This window comes from Hyperoodon ampullatus (genome assembly GCF_949752795.1).
Source record: "Hyperoodon ampullatus genome assembly, chromosome: X".
Lineage (NCBI taxonomy): Eukaryota > Metazoa > Chordata > Mammalia > Artiodactyla > Ziphiidae > Hyperoodon > Hyperoodon ampullatus.
Window position 1 is genome coordinate 59,841,720 of NC_136913.1, and position 22,847 is coordinate 59,864,566.

General features: G+C 43.3%; 1 protein-coding gene across 12 annotated transcripts in view; it reads left to right on the top strand.

Annotated features, from left to right (window-relative positions):
- The window catches only part of DLG3 (discs large MAGUK scaffold protein 3), a gene marked incomplete at both ends in the record, with an annotated part of 59,421 nt that overhangs the window by 26,739 nt on the left and 9,835 nt on the right, over positions 1-22,847 (top strand). For 8 of the 12 annotated variants that reach the window (XM_079727680.1, XM_079727671.1, XM_079727676.1 and 5 more), the window contains 2 exons: positions 9,113-9,227; positions 22,430-22,606. In XM_079727680.1, the coding sequence (XP_079583806.1) occupies positions 9,113-9,227; positions 22,430-22,606 (292 nt within the window). Of the gene's footprint in view, positions 1-9,112; positions 9,228-22,429; positions 22,607-22,847 lie in introns of those variants that run through there. The other 4 variants (XM_079727682.1, XM_079727672.1, XM_079727673.1 and 1 more) reach the window with 2 other exon arrangements.

Sequence of the window (22,847 nt, forward strand, 5' to 3'; positions counted from 1 at the left end):
TCTGTACATTTGCGCAACGGGTGATTCCTCTGAGCTCAGGGCAGCTCAGCAATGGCAAATGAGGGCTGTATGAGTTTGAGATTGGAACACCTTCACTTCAATAGGAACAAATGAGCCTTTGGGCAGCTGTTGACTTGTTTTGTGTTGATAGCCAACCAAGACACATGCCGTTATTCAGCCCTGTCTTCCCTACTCAGTATTTGTGTGGGGACTCAAGGTCAGGAAGTTAACATTTCTCTTTTGCATTCTATTTGTATTCCCATCTTTCCATTGTTCCTACCTGTCACAATCTGTGTGTCTGAAGTCTGTCATCCAGTTGTCTCCCCAGCTTCATTGTCACTTCCAAATTTGGTAGGCATGGTTTTTATTTTATTTTGGAGCATTTACCTTTTATATCTTCATTCAAACCATAGGTAGTCAGTGCTTCATGCAGAGTAAGTACCCTTTTTTGCTTCCCATTGTTTCCTGTCTCTACAACATTTTCCTACCCATAGTTAAATAGAACCACATAAGTCTTCTATGGGTTGAGAAACTGAGCCCCTTTCTGCTTTTCCAAATTACTGACAAATGTCATTTTTTATCCTGAGAAGACAGTTTTTCTGTCATTAGGAACGTAGATGCATTTGAGATCAAAGTCTTATAGGGGAGATGGATTTGGAGGCTTGGTTATGTGTCCATTTCATATTAGTGAATATTGTAGTTTCAGTCCTCTTTGATGCTTTATTAGGCTATTAAGTAGGTCTTGAAACCTCTGATATGTTAGTGTTTTGCAGAACTGGTTTGTGGTTTTGTTGTTCAGTTTTTACCATTTTGGGGTCAGTGGAGGAGAAAGTTTTGTATTCTTTTTTCTTACATTAGTTCCTGAGGAGTCAGAATTTGATAATTACAGTGTCCAGGTTTGTCTTGTTGGATCTTTATAGTGAGTTAGCACATTCAGTAAAGATCGTTGACTCAACAAGGGTGCAGATTGCCATGCTAAACTTTGAGAAGGAAACAAAAACCACATCAAGGAGCTTACAGTTTTGTAAAGAAAATGACATCACCACAAATTCTGGGCACTAGATTTTAAAAAGGGAGAGGTAGTGGAGGGCCTGGAAACCATGTTAGATGAAGAATGGTTAAGGAAGTAACAATATTTAGCCTGGAGAATAGAGAACTTACTTGGAGTACATGATGGCCATTTTCTATTATGGCTGATATTATCCCACCTTTTCCTGGTCTTTCAGGAAGAAACTCAGAAGCTGCCTTTGATCCTTTCTCACCCTACATCCAGTCAGATGTCAGATTTTCTCTCCTCTAGCTCCCGCATATTTCCTGATTCTTGCCTCTTCTTTCTGTCCTCAGTTGCCCCCACACTATGTCAAGCCTTTCAAGTCATTGTCTATACTAGTAGAACAGGTCTCTGTTATCTTTGTCGCTGTTTTCCCTTCTGTATTATGTTCTCAGAATAATCTTCCCCCAAACCTAGTTCTAATTGTATCACTTTCCTATTTAAACACTTAACAGTAGTTCCCAAAGCCTAGTAAGAAAAGTCCTATCTCAAACTCTTATAATCTGGCCCCCTAACCTTCCATCACTTCCCCTTCCCCTGTTCACACTCCACCTTCTCTTCAGTCTTTTTTTTTTTTCACATCTTTATTGGAGTATAATTGCTTTACAATGGTGTGTTAGTTTCTGCTTTATAACAAAGTGAATCAGTTATACATATACATATGTTCCCATATCTCTTCCCTCTTGCGTCTCCCTCCTTCCCACCCTCCATATCCCACCCTTCTAGGTGGTCACAGAGCACCGAGCTGATCTCCCTGTGCTATGCGGCTGCTTCCCACTAGCTATCTATTTTACGTTTGGTAGTGTATATATGTCCATGCCACTCTCTCGCTTTGTCACAGCTTACCCTTCCCCCTCCCCATATCCTCAGGTCCATTCTCTAGTAGGTCTGTGTCTTTATTCCTGTCTTACCCCATTCTTCATGACATTTTTTTCCCTTAAATTCCATATATATATGTTAGCATACGGTATTTGTCTTTCTCTTTCTGACTTACTTCACTCTGTATGACAGACCTTAGGTCCATCCACCTCATTACAAATAGCTCAATTTCATTTCTTTTTATGGCTGAGTAATATTCCATTGTATATATGTGCCACATCTTCTTTATCCATTCATCCAATTATGGACACTTAGGTTGTTTCCATCTCCGGGCTATTGTAAATAGAGCTGCAATGAACATTGTGGTACATGACTCTTTTTGAATTATGGTTTTCTCAGGGTATATGCCCAGTAGTGGGATTGCTGGGTCATATGGTAGTTCTATTTGTAGTTTTTTAAGGAACCTCCATACTGTTCTCCATAGTGGCTGTACCAATTCACATTCCCACCAACAGTGCAAGAGGGTTCCCTTTTCTCCACACCCTCTCCAGCATTCATTGTTTCTAGATTTTTTGATGATGGCCATTCTGACTGGTGTGAGATGATATCTCATTGTAGTTTTGATTTTCATTTCTCTAATGATTAGTGATGTTGAGCATTCTTTCCTGTGTTTGTTGGCAGTCTTATTCAGTAGTCTTGGAACCTGCTCCAGGCTTTCCCAGCTCTTTGATTTTCTTTAAACTGTTCCTTCATACAGTTATGCAGAAGAGAATCCATCATGTTTTATACTGTTTTAGACACCAAAGTAGGACCAGCTAGCAAAAGAGATGGCCCTCAATCCAAGAATTTTCTCTTGAATAGTGTTGTCTAATAATTAAGGAATACAGAGCTTCCCAACATTGGATATTTTTGAGCAGAGGCTAGGGGGCTAGCTGGTTTGGATGCTGTAAAGCAGGCCCCCTAGGGGCTGTAGGGCCTAGACAAAAAGAGGAAGCATGGTCCTCTGCTGTCAAGAAACTTAAATCTACATGTGAGGCACCACACTTATTCTCCCCACAATAGCCATAGTGATACACATACACACATGTTCATGTCATTCCTTTACTTAAAATCTTTCAGTGACTTCTTTCTGTTACTCTTAGGATGAAAGCAGAAATCTTTACTGTAGTCCACAAGGTCATGTATAATCTGACCTCTGTCTACCTTACAAGTCTGATCTCCTGCCAGTATTCCCTTACTTCCCTGTGATCCAGATATTTTGTACTCTCACATATGCTGTTCCTTCTGTCTGGAATGCTTTCTTTATCTACCCCTTTTCCCCGGGCTAACTCTTCATCCTTAAAGGCTCAGCTTAAATGTCACTTCCTCATGGAAACCTTTTGTTAACCTCCCATCCCCCACTCAGTAGATTGGGTCACCCTGTTCGTCTCGTAGCATTTTCTTCATAGTAGTTGTCACAATCGTAATTAAAATTGTAATTAAATAGTTGTTTTTTTCATTATTGTAATTTCTAGGAACTGATTACCATTATATCCCCATCAGCTCTCATAATGCCTGGCACACTGTAGACATTTAGTTAATATTTGAATAAATAAATAAATGAATGAATAAAACTTCTGGGTGGTGAAGGACATAAAGGATGTTCAGTGTCAGGCAGGGAGGAAAATTTCAGGACAAGGGAATAATAGGTATGAATGAACAAATTGTGTTCAAGAGTTCCAGGCAGGTTAGATCAAAAGAGGATCTGGGGGGCTTCCCTGGTGGCACAGTGGTTGAGAGTTCGCCTGACGATGCAGGGGACGCGGGTTCGTGCCCCGGTCCGGGAAGATCCCACATGCCGCGGAGTGGCTGGGCCCGTGAGCCATGGCCGCTGAGCCTGTGCGTCCGGAGCCTGTGCTCTGCAACGGGAGAGGCCACAACAGTGAGAGGCCCGCGTACTGCAAAAAAAAAAAAAAAAAAAAAAGAGGATCTGTCTAATGAGACATGGGATAGATCGGCTGAGAGTGACAAGATGATGGTTTTAGCAGTCTTTGAAATTTTAGTTGAGATATTAAAGTTCTTTAGTTGCTGTTGAGTTATTATAGATACCTGGACAGAGGGCTACAAGTTGGCATTTTAGGAAGGCTTTTCAAATAAGAATCTTAAGCTGGATTGGAGTTTGGAGAGCCTGGGGGCAGACCACCAGCTAGAGCAATACAGCAGTGGTCCAGAGAAGAGATAACACAGTGTGACCTAAATTCAGGCAAGAGATAAAAATAATCATGAGAAAAGGAAAAGGCAATGATAATGGAAGTTAGAAAGAAAGAGATGGATTGAGGAAGCAATTAGGAAGAACATCAGCAAAACAGTGAGGAAACACTGGTTGTGCACAGGAGGAAACACTGGTTGTGCACAGGAGGAAGGGGGCTGTCATTTACTGTACCAGGGAGGTTTGGCATGAAATTACTAAGTAGGGGGAGGCAGAGTGGTGAAGTCTAGAGGTAGATATTTCTAGAGGTAGATAAAGTATCATATAGGTGGTAGGACAAGTCCTTTGAATCAGCAGCTCCACCCACAGGAGGACCTTTTCTGTGGTTATGCAGAGAGAACATTTGAGGTTCCTCTTTGTCTATTCCAGAATGCAGTCTTGGCTTTACTTTTTCATAACCAAAAGGCTTATTAGAGTTTTTTCCCCCAAACAAAAAGATCAATCTGTCCTTAAAGGTAAATTCTGCCTCTACTTCTTCAGGAACAGAAGAGCTGCTGGAAGCTTTAGACTAGCAGTTTATCCTCACTTCCAGTCATGAAGGTTTCAGAATACTGGGGTTCAGTTTCGTAGTGCCAATCAAATTTTTTCATGTGCATGTAATTTGACCCTGCATTTTCACTTCTAGGAATCTATGCTATCGAAATGCTCATACAAATATACAGAGCAGCATTGATTGTAATATAAAAAAATTATAAACAATTTAAATGTATGTCTGTTGGGATATGACTGAATAAATTATGGTCTGTCCAAAATATGCAATACTTTGCAGCTATTATAAAGGACGAGGTAGATCACTGTGTACTGACATGAATAGGTTTCCATTATATATCAGAGAATGAAAAAAGCATGTGAATCAATGTGAGTTGTGAGTGTATGTATATAAACGATATATACATGGAAGTAAGTCTGGAAGGATACATACTAAAAATCCTAACTGGTTACTTCTGGGTAGTGGGATGGGGAAATGATACAGGAATGTCCAAAGAAAAAAGTTAAAGATCTTTAAAAATCATGTGCTACTTTTATAATTTAAAAAAGTGTAAACTCATTAGATTTCTTTGCAGGCACATTGGGCAGGGGACAGAGGTTTCTTTCTTTTTTTTTTTTTTTTTTTTTTTTTGCGGTATGTGGGCCTCTCACTGTTGTGGCCTCTCCCATTGCAGAGCACAGGCTCCGGACGCGCAGGCTCAACGGCCATGGCTCACGGGCCTAGCCGCTCCGCGGCATGTGGGATCTTCCCAGACCGGGGCACGAACCCTTGTCCCCTGCGTCGGCAGGCGGACTCTCAACCACTGCGCCACCAGGGAAGCCCTCTTTTTTCTTTTTAAACATCTTTATTGGAGTATAATTGCTTTACAATGGTGTGTTAGTTTCTGCTTTATAACAAAGTGAATCAGTTATACATATACATATGTCCCCATATCTCTTCCCTCTTGCGTCTCCCTCCCTCCCACCCTCCCTATCCCACCCCTCTAGGTGGTCACAGAGCACTGAGCTGATCTCCCTGTGCTATGTGGCTGCTTCCCACTAGCTATCTATTTTACGTTTGGTAGTGTATATATTGGACAGAGGCTTCTTTAGCGCTTTCCTTTCCTGTGGAATTTGCAGTTGTATTGCCTTTTTTTTTTTTTTTTTGGAGAGCTTTCCAACCCTCTTGCCCTAACTTCCTTTTGAGACAGGCTGCAGGATACTTACCTTATTTTTTCCCCGAACTAACAAAACAAAATAAAACAAAACTCAATTTTGTAATCAAGACCAGCAGTTTCAAATTTTATTTGGCATCAGAATTACCTTGATGCTTGTTAAAAATACAGATTCCTGGGCCCACTCAGTAGGTTCTGAGTCAGTGTATCAGGGGGTAGGGTCCCAAATCCTGATCTTTCAGAGGCACCCCAGATGGTCAGTGAGAAATCCTGTTTCGGGGAATGATGTCTGATTGTCCCCTACCCCATCCCCTTTTCTCTCTGTGATTAGTTAAGAGAATGAGGGAGCAATGACTGACTCACCGTGGATATCTTTGTGGATCACAAATGGTTGGGTTCATATGAATGGGAAAAAAAGGAATATAACACAGTTTAGTAGACTTGAGATTTTAGTAATAAGTGTTGTTTCTTTAAAATAGCCTGTTTGAAGTAGGCCTTTTGGATTATAGAGGCTGGTCTGGTGGGCTTCTTAGGCAAAGACTTAGGCCTAGGAGATGCCTTCCAGCAACGGCTTTGTTATGAGTGGAAGGGAAAAAGAGGGACCTTGGCAAATTGTAAGGTCTTAGAATTCAGATGCTTTTTAGGTGAAGCTTTTGTCCTTGGAAAATGAGGCCTCAATACTAAGATGAGGTACTATCTAAAGACTATTCTAAACAGCTTTTTGTTAGAATTATTTTTTTCTTTGTTATACACAAAGTTTGTTAATCAGATGCCCACTGTGGGTTATTAACATCTCAAAAAGGTGTTTAAAAAACATATACTCCAATTGCTCCCAACAATTAACCTTGGGAACAAAAGCAAATGGGAATACTTCTCAACTACTTTTCCAAGCCCTCAGTGAAGCTGGCAGCCATCAGTTAAATAAACCATTAGTTTTATTAGTGTGAGAACAGAAGCATCGACTTGGGCAGAGTTTTTTAATCTGCTCCTCATTTACCCAACAATCATTTATTCAGAGCCTACTTTGTGCCTACTGGACATTAGATAACTCTACAAATAAAAGGCAGAGACCGATGAGCAGCTAGAACTCCAAGGGTATCATCTGAATGGGGAAAAAATGAATAAAACACTATTTATTAGACTTGAAAGCTTAGTAGCACAGAGAAAACAGAAAGTGGCTTCCTTAAAGCAATAGCCTTGTTCTCTTTCTATAGTCTATTTTAAGTGGGCCCTCTGGCCCAGCGTTATCAACCTTGGATTAGGAGCTTTGAGGAAATAGTGGTTTGGTGGTTGTTTTTAAATGGTTTTTTAAGAAATGTAGTTACTAAGCAACTGCCATGACCGGCTGCTAAGTTGGAGTTCAGTGGGCAAGCCAATTCCAAAGAAGAGAATATATAAGCAAGTTGGGAGGAGGGGGAAAATGGCTTAAGGATGATTGGGTGGTGGGTTTTTTTTCTTTTTTTTTTCTGTGTTCAGTGCATATATCTGCCTTTTACTTATCTTGCTCAAGAAGGGGTTGCTTGGTCAGAAAGCTCTTTGTCTCACCCAGTCTCCTTTTAGCCGGTGAGTGGGGAGGAGGGCCAGAAAGGAGCCAACTGGAGAGGGCTGGGCCGGAGGGCTGAGCCTTGGGATGGGACCCGCGCCTGGGCGGCTCTAGAGGTAGATAGCCCTGCTGCTGCGCACTTGGGCCGTCCTGGGCTGCCATGACAGATCGGTCACCACCTTCTACCTTTAGATTGGGAAGCCTCATTGATATTGATGTGTTGCCTTCTAACCCTCAGAATAGGGACATTGTCCAGCTGCTGTCTCTCTTTTTTTCTTTCCCCAATATTTAATGGGTGAGTCAGTGACTTAACTGCTTCCTGCAGGATTTCAGGGACAGGAGTAAGTAATGAGGACAAATCACCATAACACCAGTGCGTGATGAATGAAAGAGCACATGAGTTTAACCAGTTGGCTTCATTGGTACCAGAGTGAACAAAAAGAAACTTTGTTGAGAAGAGGATATTTGTATGGGTTAGAACTCTATTCCCTCCTGTTTAGGCTTTTTACTGTTTCCCTTTATACCCAGCTGAAGGTCAGGTTGCTTTGCTGAGGGAAGGGGAGTGTCAGGTGTTAGAACAGGTGTTTTGTTTTCTGCCTGTAGAGTCATACAGACTAGATGGGGATGCTTCTTGCCAGCCCTCTGTGGTGCATGAAAATGCTTTTGTGGAATTCTTTTTTCCTGGAAATGTGTTTGTTTTTTAAAGCAGTTCCCCAACCTTCAACCCCCAGTATAAATTGTGACTTCCTTTAAAATCAGCTTGTCATAGTGAAGTATGCCTGTTTTCTACCGTTTTCACAGTCTGTGCCTTAGATATATCCCATTTTATGTGGCAATTATAGACTGGCAATTATAGACCTGAAAAATGTGTGGTGTGTGTGTGTGTGTGTGTGTTTGTGGTAAATGTGAATCATATTTAAAACGTGCTAGGAGAGTGTCACAGCAAAGTAGCCCTGTAAAAAGCCTTTTATAATAATTGTATGGATAGAGTTAATTTTCCTATGTCAGGTTTTCTTAAATCGGGTGTAAACCTGTAGTCACCTTTCCAGAATGATGAGGCTTTTTCAGACTGTTGTAATGGTGTCAGTGGGCTACAAAGTTGGGCATGGACTTATGACCCCCCTGGCTAGATGGTTTTGGGGGAGAGAGATGTCAGCAGACTTCTGGGTTTGGGAGAATTTCTATTGTAATGTTCAATTGTTACTGAAGCCAAAGACCCTGTTTGTTAAAAGGGAAATAATTCAGGAGAGCTTTGTGATCTTCTCTTCTGATTGTGAGGTTTGTTTTTACCTTTGTACTGCATTCCAACGTCCCCCCTCAAAAAAAAAGTCATCTAGAAACAGATCATCTTCTTTGCCTAACAGTGATATAATGGCCTCAGGTCCTTCCCTGCCCCACCACCCTGCATCTCAGGGCCATCTGTTCTCTGCAATCCACTTTTCGGGAAAGTCTCTTTTCCCATCTGCTCTCCTTGGGCCTTAGTGCCTGCTGTAAAGATTAATGAAGGCTGCACTGGAACCTCTTTCCAGTTGTTATTTTTTTTAAGGATCAGTGAGCTTTTTCCATTCGATATGTCCAAATGTTACTCCTTTTTCAGGTGTATTCTTTCATTCTACTAGTCTGGGGGTGGAGAGAAATCTTTCTGTGCGTGGAGGAGGTACTCTGCTTATCAAAGCAAAGATTGACTGGGCTGGCTCTGGCTGCTTTGAAGCCAAGGGTCCTTCTGGCTGTTTGGCCGCTGGCACACAGGCTTGGTGCAACTCCTTGGGTTCATTCTTTTCTTGTCCTTTCCCTTGTCTCTCTGACAGAATACAGTCGCTTTGAATCGAAGATACATGACTTGCGAGAACAAATGATGAACAGCAGTATGAGCTCTGGGTCTGGGTCCCTGCGAACGAGTGAGAAGAGGTCCTTGTACGTCAGGTAAGTCTCACCTCTGAGCACCAGGCCTTGTGCTGCACGAGGGGAGCTCTGTGCCAACCCAGCCCTTCTTGTTTAACTAGTGGGGTAGGGAGTGTGTACTCCCAGTACTAAAACAACACTTTGCACTGTATGCTCAGGTTTGTGTACTTTATGGTCAGTATCTCCTCCCTTTTGTGAGCTGGCTTCTTCCTTTTTGCTCCTGAATGACTCAGTATGGGAAATTTTCATTTTGCTCTAATTGTAAAAGACTGTTGGGTGATTGTTGCTAGTCAGCATTCAGAGAGCACTCAAATGTTCAAAGTACTTTGCTTGCAATCTGTGATTTGAGGGGAAACTTGGCATTCCCCCCTTCTACATATGCATAATAGACATCAGAATTTGTATGCGAGCATATCAGCTATCACTGTGTTCTGGTACAGGGTCTCTTTTAAGAAACCAAAGAACTGACAGGTTGCTGCTTTCTGTTTTTTTTTTTTTTTTAAATTGTGTTCCCTCACTCCCTGTGCACTGGTCTGCTGTATCTGAATCATGGGACATGGGATGGGATGGTGTATCTTCCGCAGGAAGTGTGGGTGGAACGGATATATAGCATTGAGTGTATTGCTGCTGAAAGCTGTTCTGAGATACTGTCCAAGGCTGAGCTTTTGACCCTTGAGTCACATTATAATACTTTGTCAGGTCAAAGTACAAACCTCTTAGAGAGTTGGATTGCTAAATGAACACTAGGGACTCCTCCTAGAATTAGGGACAGTTTCCTTCTTCCTGCTTGGGCTTCTTGGCAAAGCTCCAACAGTCTGGGGCAAGTACATTGCACCTCTCCAAGGGTAAACTCCTCAGAGAAAGAGGTGGTAGGATAGGATTACTCCTCTGAGCCGTGTGTGTGTGTGTGTGTGTGTGTGTGTGTGTGTGTGTGTGTGTGTGTGTGTTTAATGCTTGTATCAGACTCTTGGGTTAAACTTTTTCTAGTGGCCTCTGATACCAGCTGGAGGGTGGGGAGGGGAGGCTACAGTTGCTAGTTGCCTGGCAACGTGACATCTACTCTGTCCTTGGGGTTTGAGATGACTGATAGCCAACCGATATAAATGCTAATTGCAGTTTTTCTCTCGGTGCTTGATTTGTTTTTTCTCAGTAGCTAGTTCCTGACCCTCCTGCAGGGAGAAGAGCCAAGGGAGCCCAGATTTGACCCTCAAGCCCACTAGAACCCTTCATGGTTCTTTTCTAAAATGAACCCTCAGCTCTACCCCCTCTGTGTTGAGAGCAGCTTTCTTCACATTTGTTGTGAAGAGAGGAGAGCGGGAGGAAGGCTGGACTAGTCGCTGGTGATCTTTTCAGTCTCCTGTTTTCTGTCCCTAATCCCTTGCTCTGGATCTGCAGCCTAGACACTGGGGTGCCAATGGGGGGACTCAGAAATATGCTGTCGCCTCCCCCAAAAGGGTAATAGTTATGTGACTTGGTCAGGATTGTTCCATTCCCGTGCTTCCAGCCCCCGCAGATGTGGCACTCCAGTGTGTGTGGGAAGCTGATCTTTAGGCAAGACAGTTTCTTTTTTTAAATTTATTTATTTTTGCTGTGTTGGGTCTTCGCTTCTGTGCCAGGGCTTTCTCTAGTTGCGGCAAGTGGGGACCACTCTTCATCGCGGTGCGCGGGCCTCTCACTGTTGCGGCCTCTCCTGTTGCGGAGCACAGGCTCCAGACGCGCAGGCTCAGTAGTTGTGGCTCACGGGCCTAGTCGCTCCGCGGCATGTGGGATCCTCCCAGACCGGGGCTCGAACCTGCGTCCCCTGCATTGGCAGGCAGATTCTCAACCACTGCGCCACCAGGGAAGCCCAAGACAGTTTCTTTGGAGAGCTTTATTTCTAAATTTCCCCTCTCCGCCTATCCTGTGCTAGAGCTCTCCCTGCCTGGGCAGGGGGAGTGGGGCATCAGCTCTCAACCTGGAAGACCTGGAACACCCTTGTCTGGTCCTGGCAAGGGACGCATTCCGTCTGACTCTGGGGAGGAGGGTGGAGACTGCACTCTGTTTCTAGTGAATCAGTTTATACAGTTTATATCATCTGCCCTTAACCTTATGTAGATAACATCTGTATCCTCACAGGAAAGTAAATATGGTTTAGAATAGTGAACATTTGTAATCACTAGAGTTCATCAAGGGAAATAATATTTTATGGCTAGATTAGCGAGCTGAGGTATTTCGCTAAGCTAACCCTCTACCAAAGCCTGAAGCCTGGCTCGCTCTATTGCTTTTTGTGCCCGTTTTTGGCCTTTTTTTACTCTACAGTAGCTTCCTTTTGTTCAGCATTTAAGTATATTCAAGGTTCTTCCATTCTTAAAAAGGAAAGAAAAAACATTCCTTTGATTACCAATAGTCCCTTAAACTATTGTCTTGTTTCTCTTCTTCTTCTCACCACATTTGCCACATTATGTGCCAGGAAACACTAGCTCCTCAAGATGTTAAGTATTGTGTGAAAAATCAGTGGTTCAGTAAGTTGGGCAAATGCAGGATTAAACAGAGGAAAATAGGGTTCTTTACTGTGATCAATCTCCAGGAGGGACTGTACTAGGCAGTGTTTCCCCCAAAGATAGGAGCATGGGAGCGTTATTTGGAGAAATTGGTCTTAGCATCCAGGCTGAGAAATATTGCAGTTGTCCGTACTTGCTGCTGCTATTTCTTCAAATTGCTTCTCTTTCAGTAGGAAAGGAAGTGTGCATCTGCTCGTCAGCATGGTGGTATGGTTCCAAGCAACTCTGGAAGGCTCCAGAGGGGCAGAAGCCCAACTCTGTCAGTAGTGACTGGTTCGCTGATTCTCTGCCATTGGTCTGACCTCTTCACATTTGTTTACGTGAATTACCGGCTTCCTTCTTTAAAGGCTCTCTTTCTACCTTGCTGACCGTTCCTCAATACGTTTCATTAGCTCTGCCCCATACATGGCAATGTCATTTATGTTCACAGCTTCAAATCATGTTGTGTAAATGACAACTCTGATCTCTTTACTGAACTCCAGACCCCCATATCAACCACTTGTTGCACACGTGACTGGAACTGCCCTCCCAGTACCTCAAACAAGCAGTGTGTTCCAAATGGACCCCCACACCTACTCCTCCTCCTCCTTACTTTCCTTATCTAAACTAATTGTGTCACCCTATCATGTGGAAAAGGGATTCGATTTGTTCTGTCACCCAAGGCAGATCTCAACTCAACATAAGGAAGAAAGAGCTCATCATTAAAACTGTCTGAAAGTGGAATGAACTGTTTCGGGAGATAGTAAATTTGATTCTTTGTCACTGGAGGTGTTACCGACGAGGCTGGGCAGCCATTTGTCTGAGTGTTGCAGAGCGGGTTGAAGCTAAAGATCTGCTCAGAGGCTTTTAGTAGTTCCAGTGTCTTCAGGATGAAGGGGAACAAACAAACATTTTAAACAAACATTTAGGGGAACAAACATTTAAACATTCTCTTTAAATTGCTTTTAAAATCCTTTTAATAATGCTACGAAGTAGGCATTATTATTCTTATTTTTCAGGTGAGAAAACTGAGATTCCAGTTAGACAGCTAAGAAGTTCCAAAACTGGAATTTGAACCTGGTTCTGACTAGAGTGTGGCTCTCTCATCATTTCCCAAACTTGCTGATAGGAATCAGCTGGCATGCTAGTAAAAGTACAGATTCCCAGGCTCCTCTTCTATCGATTTACATTCACCAGGTTTGGGGAAATGTATGTTTTTAACAAGCAGTCATAATGCTTTGGAATGACCACTTGTTTGTCACAATAGACATTTATTTCATTTGCACTCGAACAACTGAACATTACACTTACTTTAGCTCCTGCCACGTGGAAAGCAGTAAAGCACGGGCCTGAGAAATTGTGTGTGGTTGTGGCAGTAGATTCAAGGAAGCGATAGACGTGGTTCCCGCCCTCCAGCAGCTTGGCATCCACGCAGAAGATAGTGCGCAGCAGGTGGTTAAAGTGAAGGAACCCTTTACAGTGGGATTTCACCTCTAATTCTGTTTGCTGTTGTTTCCCCTTCTGACATGCTCCTCCTCCCTTCCCTGCTCCTGAATCTCTATCCTCCTCTGGTGTGCATGGGGTTGCAAAGCTGGTTTGAAGCAAATAACACCCTCTTGCAGCTGCACCGAGGCTGTAGCAGGTGAAGCCTTAGGAAGCTGCAGCCGCACTAACCACAGGGGAGATGGGATTTGTGGAGCGGGGAGCAGGAGGAAGAAGGAAAGATAATAGTGTTTGGAAAATGAAACTTGGTTTTAAAGTCACTAGTGACTTAATGGAAAGGCCTTCCCCACCCTTCACCATACCATAGAAACATCTCTTAAATAGTATAGGCAGGGTGAACAGAGCCCCTCTTTCTGCCCAGTCTAGGGCCTTTGCTCTGCTGGTTAATTTGCCTTCCACACTAGAAAAGTCCACAAAATATGCCTCTCTTAAGCCTTTTGCTCAGGGTCAGGGTGATTAGATGTTTAACTCAGGCCATTCTGATGTGAAGGTAGTAAAAAGACACAGGGTAGGTTAGAGTTCCAGAGACCACCAAGTTCTACACTTGTATTTAGTTTATTTATTTATTTCATGAATGAACAAAAGACCTTATCCTCCAAAGCTTGCCAAGAGGCTTGCTAGTACATTTGTAGAAATAGCTTTTGAAAGTCTGTTCCGGCTAGCCTGGCTACATTCTTTGCAGTCACAGGGCAGCATCAGGCATTTTGGGAGTCCTGGCCTTCTGGCTGGCCATCTGCCATCCCAGTTTTCTTCCCACTCTAGGAAGGAAATCATGCCCCATCTGTAGTCACGATTCAAGAAGCAATGTCAAAAAAAATGTCAGAAATATTGGCTTGGTCATCAAAGAAGGCTGGAAGGTGCTCCTCCTTCTTAACAAGCAGACATTAATTGTACACTGCTCTGTGCTTAGCCCAGGGTGGTGCTCGGGGGAGCCCAACTTTGTCTTGCTCATTAGTGAGTCTCAGTAGTGGATTAAGATGCCAATGAGGTAATGTTGGCAGGCTTCACTATCTGACAGAATCTGGGAGTGATGATAATCCGCATCTTAAAAAGCAACCACAATTTATGTAGTGTTCAGGGCTACCGGAGGATGGGACAGTTTCCTGTATCAGTGATTCTGGAACTGCCTGTTGCTAGATCATATACAGACACCAGTCCTGGACTTGTAATCCCCTCAGCTGATCCAACAGGTGCTGTGAACCCCGAATATTCACACATTGTGGGTCTGTGAATGCCCCTCTAACTTCATAATTGCTCTCTAAGGCCTGAGACTCTGAGGTAGACTAAGGAGAAGAGTGCCCTCCCCTGTTCTCCATGTTCCCTTCTTCAAGGTGTGCAAGGGACTCCTGACTTGCTGCCAGCTGCACTTGCTCCTCCTGTGATGACTCACCTTGTGTCTATCTGAGTACTCAAGTTTGGACTTTTGAGTTGCTCTTCAGGAGCTGCTAGAAATTTTAACTCTCGCACTAAGGTCAAGGGCCGATGAATGACTGCTGCTTTACAGCTCTCTGTGCATCCTTTCGATGGACCAGGCAAGGGAGGGGCTGCTGAATTTTTAAGTAATATGTGCCCTTTATCTGGTACTTTCTGTCTCAGGCAGCTTGGGCTGCTGTAACAAAATACTGTAGGCTGAGTGGCTTGAACAGTAGACATTTATTCCTCACAGTTCTGGAGGCTGGGAAGTCCAAGCTCTAGGTGCTGGCAAATTCAGGTTATGGTGAGCCCCCTCCCCCCTTCCTGGCTTGTAGATGACCACCTTCTTGCTGTGTCCTCATGTGGCCTTTCCTGGGTGTGCTCTTTGTCTCTTCCTCTTCTCATAAAGGACTAATGTTAGGATGAGGGCCCCTCCCTCATGACCTAATCTAAACCTAATTGCCTCCCAAAGGCCCCACCTCCAATTACCATTACATTGGGGGTCAGGGCTTCAACAAATGAACTTGGGAGGGGGGAACCCAAACATTCAGCCCATAACACTGACCAAAGGAAGAAATCAGTGTCTCCCAACTGGTATGGGAGGGATGTACAGTGGAAGAACACTGCAGGATAGTAACTGGGAGGGTGTTCTGTGCTCCCTGCCCCAGCTTGGTCTCATCCATCATTCACGAGCATCATACGTGGTCTCAGTCCTCAAAGGGCTTTCCCCAAAGGGATATAATATGAAAGATTAGAAAACTGCAAGAGTTAGATAGCAATAAACAGAAAATATAAAGAAAGATCACTGCTAAATACGTAGTATGAATTTGGAAGAAGGAAATTTGGAGTGGGCAGGGTCACAGAGAAGGGTGGGACTTGGGTTGGGCCTCAGAGGAGCTGCTGATGGCACAAGGGGACAGGCAGAGCCTCCCAGGCCAGACAGATGGCTGGGTCCACAGGCAAAGAGGTGGGCACACTACTAGGTGAGCACATGGAAGCAGCTACTTGCCTTTGAGGCTGTAGTGCTGAAGTGCTGTTGTTTACTTTGCTTTGAAAAACCTGCCTGACCAGTTTCCTCGGTGTTTGCCATTTTCTTTGCATTCCTGTTCACTAAGACACCAGGGTGTCTGGGCCAGATGCATATGATTTCTCTGAATCTTTCAGACCCTAAACTTTAAAATTTAGGACCTGAACTGCAGAGACTTTGGGCCTGGTAATGTTTACTTTGAACTGATTATATTCCTGCTTTCCCACTTGGCAGTGAGGTCCCAGCTGAAAGGAAGATTAGGCAAAGTCCTCTGGAGCGGGTGCATCATCCCTGTGGGCAGCTCTTAGGGGATACTATTTGAAAGGTCACCACTTAAACAACATATCTTTCAAGACCTTTGACAACGCTTTCTCCTTAGGAAAGACAGGCAGCGGCATTTAAAGCTGCCGTGCTGAAACTTAGCTTGGGAACTCCAACCCGCAGATCCTGGGAAGTGAGCACCTGGCTTTTTGTGCTGCTGTGACTTGGCTCTGGAAGGTGGCTTCATCGCCCACTTTCTGTTTTTACATGCCACATTTTACCTGGGACATGCTCCTTACCCTGCTCTCAAGATAAATCAGTATTTTCTGGCCTGGCCATGATGTTTGAGATGTTGTGGGAAAACCCAAGATCTGGCTGTTCTTTGCTTCACAGAGGTACATGGCCATAACCAAGGAGAACATATTCAGGGTTGAAGTCAATAATCTTTTATGTAGACCACTCACTGTGATCTTAGGCTGTGGATGGTAATATTTCCATAAGCTTTGTTCTTTCCCGACAGTGTTTCCTTCTGACCTGACCAGTCCTTAACTTGGAGGCCCCCATGAGATTCTTTATATTTACACCCAGGAAGGATAAGGAGTTTCTGAGGCTTCTAGTCTCCCAACACACCATCTTGTCAATAAGCTCACACACATGAGATGGGACCAAGGTGACAGAGTAGTTAATTATGGTCTTTCTTTAGGTGTCCGGAGAAAATAGGTGTTGCTTTTTTTTCTGCTCACTCTTGGTTTGAGTCAGAGGTCGAAAAGGTTGGTTGCTGTGTCATCTGGGCCCTGCATGTGTAGGATTTTGGCTCCAGGACAGTTGTTCAGTCTGATTTAAAAGGAGCGATATGTTACTGCCTTGACTTTCCTTAGTGCTTGCCCTAAGGATAAAAAGGGGTGGGCAGGAGGATATATTCATGTTGTGGAGAAAGGTGGTCTTTGATCCTCTTACCAAGCCTGACCAGAGGCATTTGTAGCAAGGTGCCAACCCCTGTCACTTCCTTAGGCTTCTAGGCTGTTCCTAAGAGAGACTGTTATTGCTAGAAGGCCACAGTTTAGCATGCCTCTTGAAGATCTTAGGTAGGGAGTCAGTATTTTTTCAAAATTTATTAAGGTCTAATTTGCATAGTTTTTCCTATTACATGAAATACATGTCATTTGAAAGGTGGTTTGACTTTACTACTCAGGCCTGTTCTCTTTTACTGGATTACTTCCCACGTGAAAGTTTAGCCTGGTAATGATTTTTAAAAAAATTTATTTGGTTGCACCAGGTCTTAGTTGCAGCACGTGGGCTCCTTAGTTGCGGCTCATGGGCTCCTTAGTTGCGGCACATGGGCTTCTTAGTCGTGGCACGGGAACTCTTAGTTGCAGCATGCGTGTGGGATCTAGTTCCCTGACCAGGGATCAAACCGGGCCCCCTGCATTGGGAGCGTGGAGTCTTAACCACTGCGCCACCAGCCTGGTAATGATTTAAAAAAAAAAAAAGCGAGGCAATGAAGTCGGTCACACAAGGCCTCCTAAATGAATGCCAGACTCCTTAGCTGGACTCCAGGCTGTCCACAGGCAGGCCCTGGCCAACCACTCTCCCGAGTGCCCTGCGGTGAGGCCAAACGTGGGTGCTGCTGACCCCAGTACACACCCTGGGCTGCTTGCCTCCTAGCTTCTGCTCATGCTGTTCCTTCTAGCCGGAAGGGCCTCTCTCCCCATCTCTGTCTTTGAAATCTGAACCGTCATCGAGGCCCAGTTCAAAGTTAACACCTACCCATAGATTCCCCAAGCTCGCTATGACCTATGCTCCCTCTGAAGGCTTTTAGGCCTTGGTTTGTCCTGCCCTTGTGCCTCTCTCTATGACACACTCTGTCAGATAGCACACTCCACAAGGCCAAGACTCATTTTGCTTCTGTGTCTCCCTTCTGTCAAACACAGTGCCCCAAAGTAGACTCAGTGAGTATGTAAATAATGGAAGAAAGATATTTTCCAGGCATAGCCAAGTGGACAGTTAGCTTTTTTTTTTTCTTTTTTAAAAATGTGACTGTGACTTAGACCTCACAAAATTTTTCTGAGATTTAAGAGCCCTGGTCTGAGAGTTAACCATCATACAACTCTAAGATGAGGCCCTGTGGATCTCTGGGACTGGTTTTCGTTGTCTATGAGGCACTTTTCAAGCTCTTAGTCAGACAAAATTTCAGCAGGAAGAGATTTGGAAAACAAATCATGATCATGACAATGGAAGGACTGTTGAAGGAATTAGGAATGTTTAGCCTGGTAGAGAAGACCTAGGAAGGACTCAGACTCGTTAAATGTTTGCACTGGAAAGAAATTTAGAGAATATCAAAGGAATTTCCTTTATTAGATAGGAAGTGGGGTGAAATGACCCTTGAGGTTTCAGTGTTCTGCAGAGCTCTTCTCATTTGCTGTTCCGGTTGATAGAAAAGGAAATTCTTGTCGATTCACCTTTTATGCTCTCAACTGAGAATGATATTGTAGTTCAGAATTTCAGATTCAAATTTGAGGCTGCTATGTTTTTAACAAAATCATGGTTTAAAAAAGGCGTTGTCCATTCTGTTGTTCACTATTGCTCATTCACAAATTCATCAGATAGAATGTAGGTGAACTTAGGTACTACATTTTATTGGGAAATTGCCTTTTTTACCTTTTTTGCCAGGGAACTTAGAGCCAAACAGGTTCCTCATCTGAAGTAAATGACTCAAGTCAGGTGCCTGGTTTATTGACTCCCCCAGCCCTTTTTATTTTCTTTTTTTAAAGTGCCTAGAAGAGTGGTGTCTGTTCATATTAGATGCTGATAAATATTTGCTTAATTAATGAATATCCTTAAGAATAGACTATTGTATCATCATTTAAAATATTAGTTTTGGGGCCTCCCTGGTGGCGCAGTGGTTGAGAGTCCGCCTGCCAATGCAGGGGATACGGGTTCGTGCCCCGGTCCGGGAGGATCCCATATGCCGCGGAGCGGCTGGGCCCGTGAGCCATGGCCGCTGAGCCTGCGCATCCGGAGCCTGCGCATCCGGAGCCTGTGCTCCGCAACGGGAGAGGCCACAACAGTGAGAGGCCCGCGTACCGGAAAAAAAAAAATAAATAAATAAATAAATAAATAAAAAAAATAAAATATTAGTTTTGAAGAATAGTCAATGATATGGGAAATATTAATGATACAATTTCAAGTGACAAGTAAGGTTGCAAAATTGTGTATACACACCATGTTTGTAACTTAGAGAAATATGTATTTTTTGATTTGTGTGTTTATTATGCAATATTATACAATACCACAACAGTATGAAGAGTTACTTCTAAGTTACATTAAATGTGATTTTTCTATTTTTAGGCTTTATATTTTTCAAATATTCTATAATGAGCTTATATTATTTTAATATAATTTTTAATGAAATTAATGCATATGGATAGTTTAAAATGTCAAATATTACAATAGCATATGCAAAAAATTTAATCCCTTGCCTATTCACCCCCTTTCTTGCTACACAAAGGTAACTGCTTTCAAATATTTTAACTGTAACAAAAAGAAATAGTAAATCTAAATAGCCTTCTATGTGTTAAATAAGGGAGTTACAAAATAATAGGGATGTAGAAATATAGTCAAATGAAAAATCAGGCATTTATTTCCACCGGGAAAAAAAACAATAGAGGACTTCCCTGGTGGTGCAGTGGTTAAGAATCCACCTGCCAATGCAGGGAACACGGGTTCAAGCTCTGGTCTGGGAAGATCCCACATACTGCGGCGCAACTAAGCCCGTGCGCCACGGCTACTGAGCCTGCGCTCTAGAGCCTGTGAGCCACAACTACTGAGCCCGTGTGCCACGGCTACTGAAGCCCGCGCGCCTAGAGCTCGTGCTCCGCAACAAGAGAAGCCACCGCAGTGAGGAGCCCGCGCACCACCACAAAGGGTAGCCCCCCTCTCGCAGCAAGGAAGACCCAACGCAGCCAAAAAATAAATAAACAGATAAATTTAAGAAAAAACAACAATAGAAAAAGTTTATAGGAAAGGAGGGGTAGTCATCTATGAACACCACTTACATAATGATGTAAAATTAAATATTGTTTAACCAAAAAAATGTGATGTAACTAAATTGGGAGGGCAGGGGAAATAGAATGGGTGAGTGCTATAGAAGACCGATACATAATGTCTAAAATGTAAAAAACAAAGCAAGAAGAAGCAGTTGTTTAGAAATATGTTAGAAAAGAGAAAGAAACAGCTAAAATATTTGAAAGCAGTTCCTTTTTAAATTGAGTTACATTTTTTGAAAGTCGTAACAGGAACACATGCCTGTGGTTTAAAAACAAACCAAACAGTTCCATTCCTGACAGGCAGTGGGAACTGCTGGCATTCTTGTTGCCTTGGATCTGTGCTTATTTTGTTTTTACTTAGCTAGTGTTATGTGTTTTAATATTGTAAAGTATCCAAAATTCATCTTGGAAGTAAACTGACCTATTAGTTTTATTTAAATCTCAGATGTTTAATCAATTACCAATAATTGGATTCCTCATCCAGAAAATGTTTACATCAACTTTACTGTATGTACTCCAGCTTCTTACTGCTGTTGCCAAAGGTCAATATGGTTCTGTGAGGTGCTAAAGTATATATTGGATTGTCCCTTTTATGTTTTAAACTTGTAACCAGTAAACTCTCCCTTCTAATCTTCTACAACCTCATCCTAATCTCTCCTAACTCATTTCAACATCTTCTTCCTTCTCTCCCCAAACTCATTTGTGCAGAATCCAAGCTCTGTTCTTTTCCTTAATATATTTGTTTTAATCTTTGAAGCCCATAATGATATTTAGTGTTTCTCATTGTCGCTTAGATAAGGTCTTCACCATGCACGTGTTCGTATGAAGCTCTGACAGAATAGCTTCCTTGCTTTAGGACACTCAGTTTCAAATGCAAACGTGTTCAGATTTGATTCTATCACACAAAGCCCAGAAAGAACCTTGGGGATGGAGGGCCTCCTTAATCTGCTGACCTGAGCCTCTCTCCTTACTGCTTTGAGTGTGTAAATTGAGGGAGATAAAGGGCTTTTTGTCAGAATTTGGGTATTTTCATTTTCAAATACTCTGACAGTGACTTCCTAAGGATTCCATTTTAAGAAGTTTAAGATGTAGATGGGTGTTTCACGCTCCACAGTTTTATGACCTTCTGCATTTCATTTGGGCCGGCCTGCACATGGGGAAATAGTATGTTTTACTTTGCAGCTTCCCTCTGAGCCACAGACCACTGTATTGCAGGTAGAAGTCTAAGTCTTGGAACTAGTTCTGGGAAATCTGCTGGGCTGTATGTGCAAAGGTGTTAGCAAAGAATATGAAGAAGACAGAGCTTAGACGGCAAGTAGAAAAATACAAACTTCTCACTGAAATCACCCATTTGTGGTGACTGCGTATGAGGAGAGATCCAGTGGATGAGAAAAGTAGACACTTCCATGTAGATGTGTTTGTTCCCTGAGCAAGGGAGCTCTGCTGTCAAGTACCAGCTTCACCAGAGCCGAAGTCAGTGGTGTATCCTGAAGGATTGAGCTTGTAGCTTTGGTTTAAATGTTCCTTCAAATCCACCCCCTTTCCCTGCTATCTCATCATATATGAGGTCAGATTAATGTTCCTAAGTCTCTTTTGATGTGTCACTTCCTTCATCCCAAATCTTCAGGGGTCACTAGATCAGGTCTATTCAAGACCTTCCAAAATTGGCGCCAGACCTTTATTTCCAGCCTCATTTTCCATGACTCTCAGCTGCAACCAAGCTGGTCTCCTCCGTTTTTTCAAGCCTAGATGGAATAGCTCTCTCCCCACCTTCTCCTACCCTCCCCTTTAATCTTTACTCTGCATGTCTTATCGGAGGACCTGGCTTCTGTCCCAGTTAGTTTGGTGTGTGACCTCACTCAAATTATTCTTCCTCCTTGAGCCTCCGTTTCCCCGTATATGAGAGGGAGAGACTGAACTGGGAGACTTCTTTAGAGGGGCCCCTTCAACTTTATCCTTGTGCGGGTCAACATCAGCCTTAGCCTTTTCTTTTGCTGCCCCAGGATGCACGGCCCTTTTCTCTTTTGTATTTCTACAGCATTTACCATTCATTGTTTGGGATTGTAGTTAACATTTTTGTGTCCTATCTTCAACTACTTTTTAAAGATTTGTTGTAAACTGAAACAGCCCATTGGCAGAGCTAACTTGTTTCCCTAGGATGTGGCTGAGGGAGAAGACTAGCGAGGGTGTTCTGCTTTGGACTCACACTTCATGTCCAGAAGCTGGGAGGAGATGGGACTCGTGAAAGATTTTTTTCCCTCACGCCCCTTGTTGGGAGAATGGGATATTTACAATGGCAAGACTGAAAGAAGGTTGCAGTCTCCCACAGAATTCCTTCTGGTCTGCTGTAAGGCTGCTGGGTGTGTGCTGACTCTTCGGGTTGACCTCCCTCTGCCATCCTTCCACCTACTTAGGGTTGAGATGACCATTTCATCTTTCACTGTTTGTTTCCAGGGCCTTGTTTGATTATGACCGGACTCGGGACAGCTGCCTGCCGAGCCAAGGCCTCAGCTTCTCCTATGGTGACATTCTACATGTCATTAACGCCTCTGATGATGAGTGGTGGCAGGCGAGACTGGTGACCCCCCATGGAGAAAGTGAGCAAATTGGTGTGATCCCCAGTAAGAAGAGGTGAGTCGTCATGATCATGAGAGAGGTTTTCCTTACCCTGTTCCTGGTATTGATTTCTTTTTTACCTATTATACTATAAGTCGCTTGAGAGCAGTGGATGTGCTTTATTACTCCTTTTTGGTAGAGAGCTGGTGCTCAGGACATGGTTACGATTCAGTGAGTCAAAGATAGCTGCTGTGCCCACTGCAACCCACTGCTGAGACCATGCACTGGCAGTAACAGGACTTCTTTCTGACTCCAA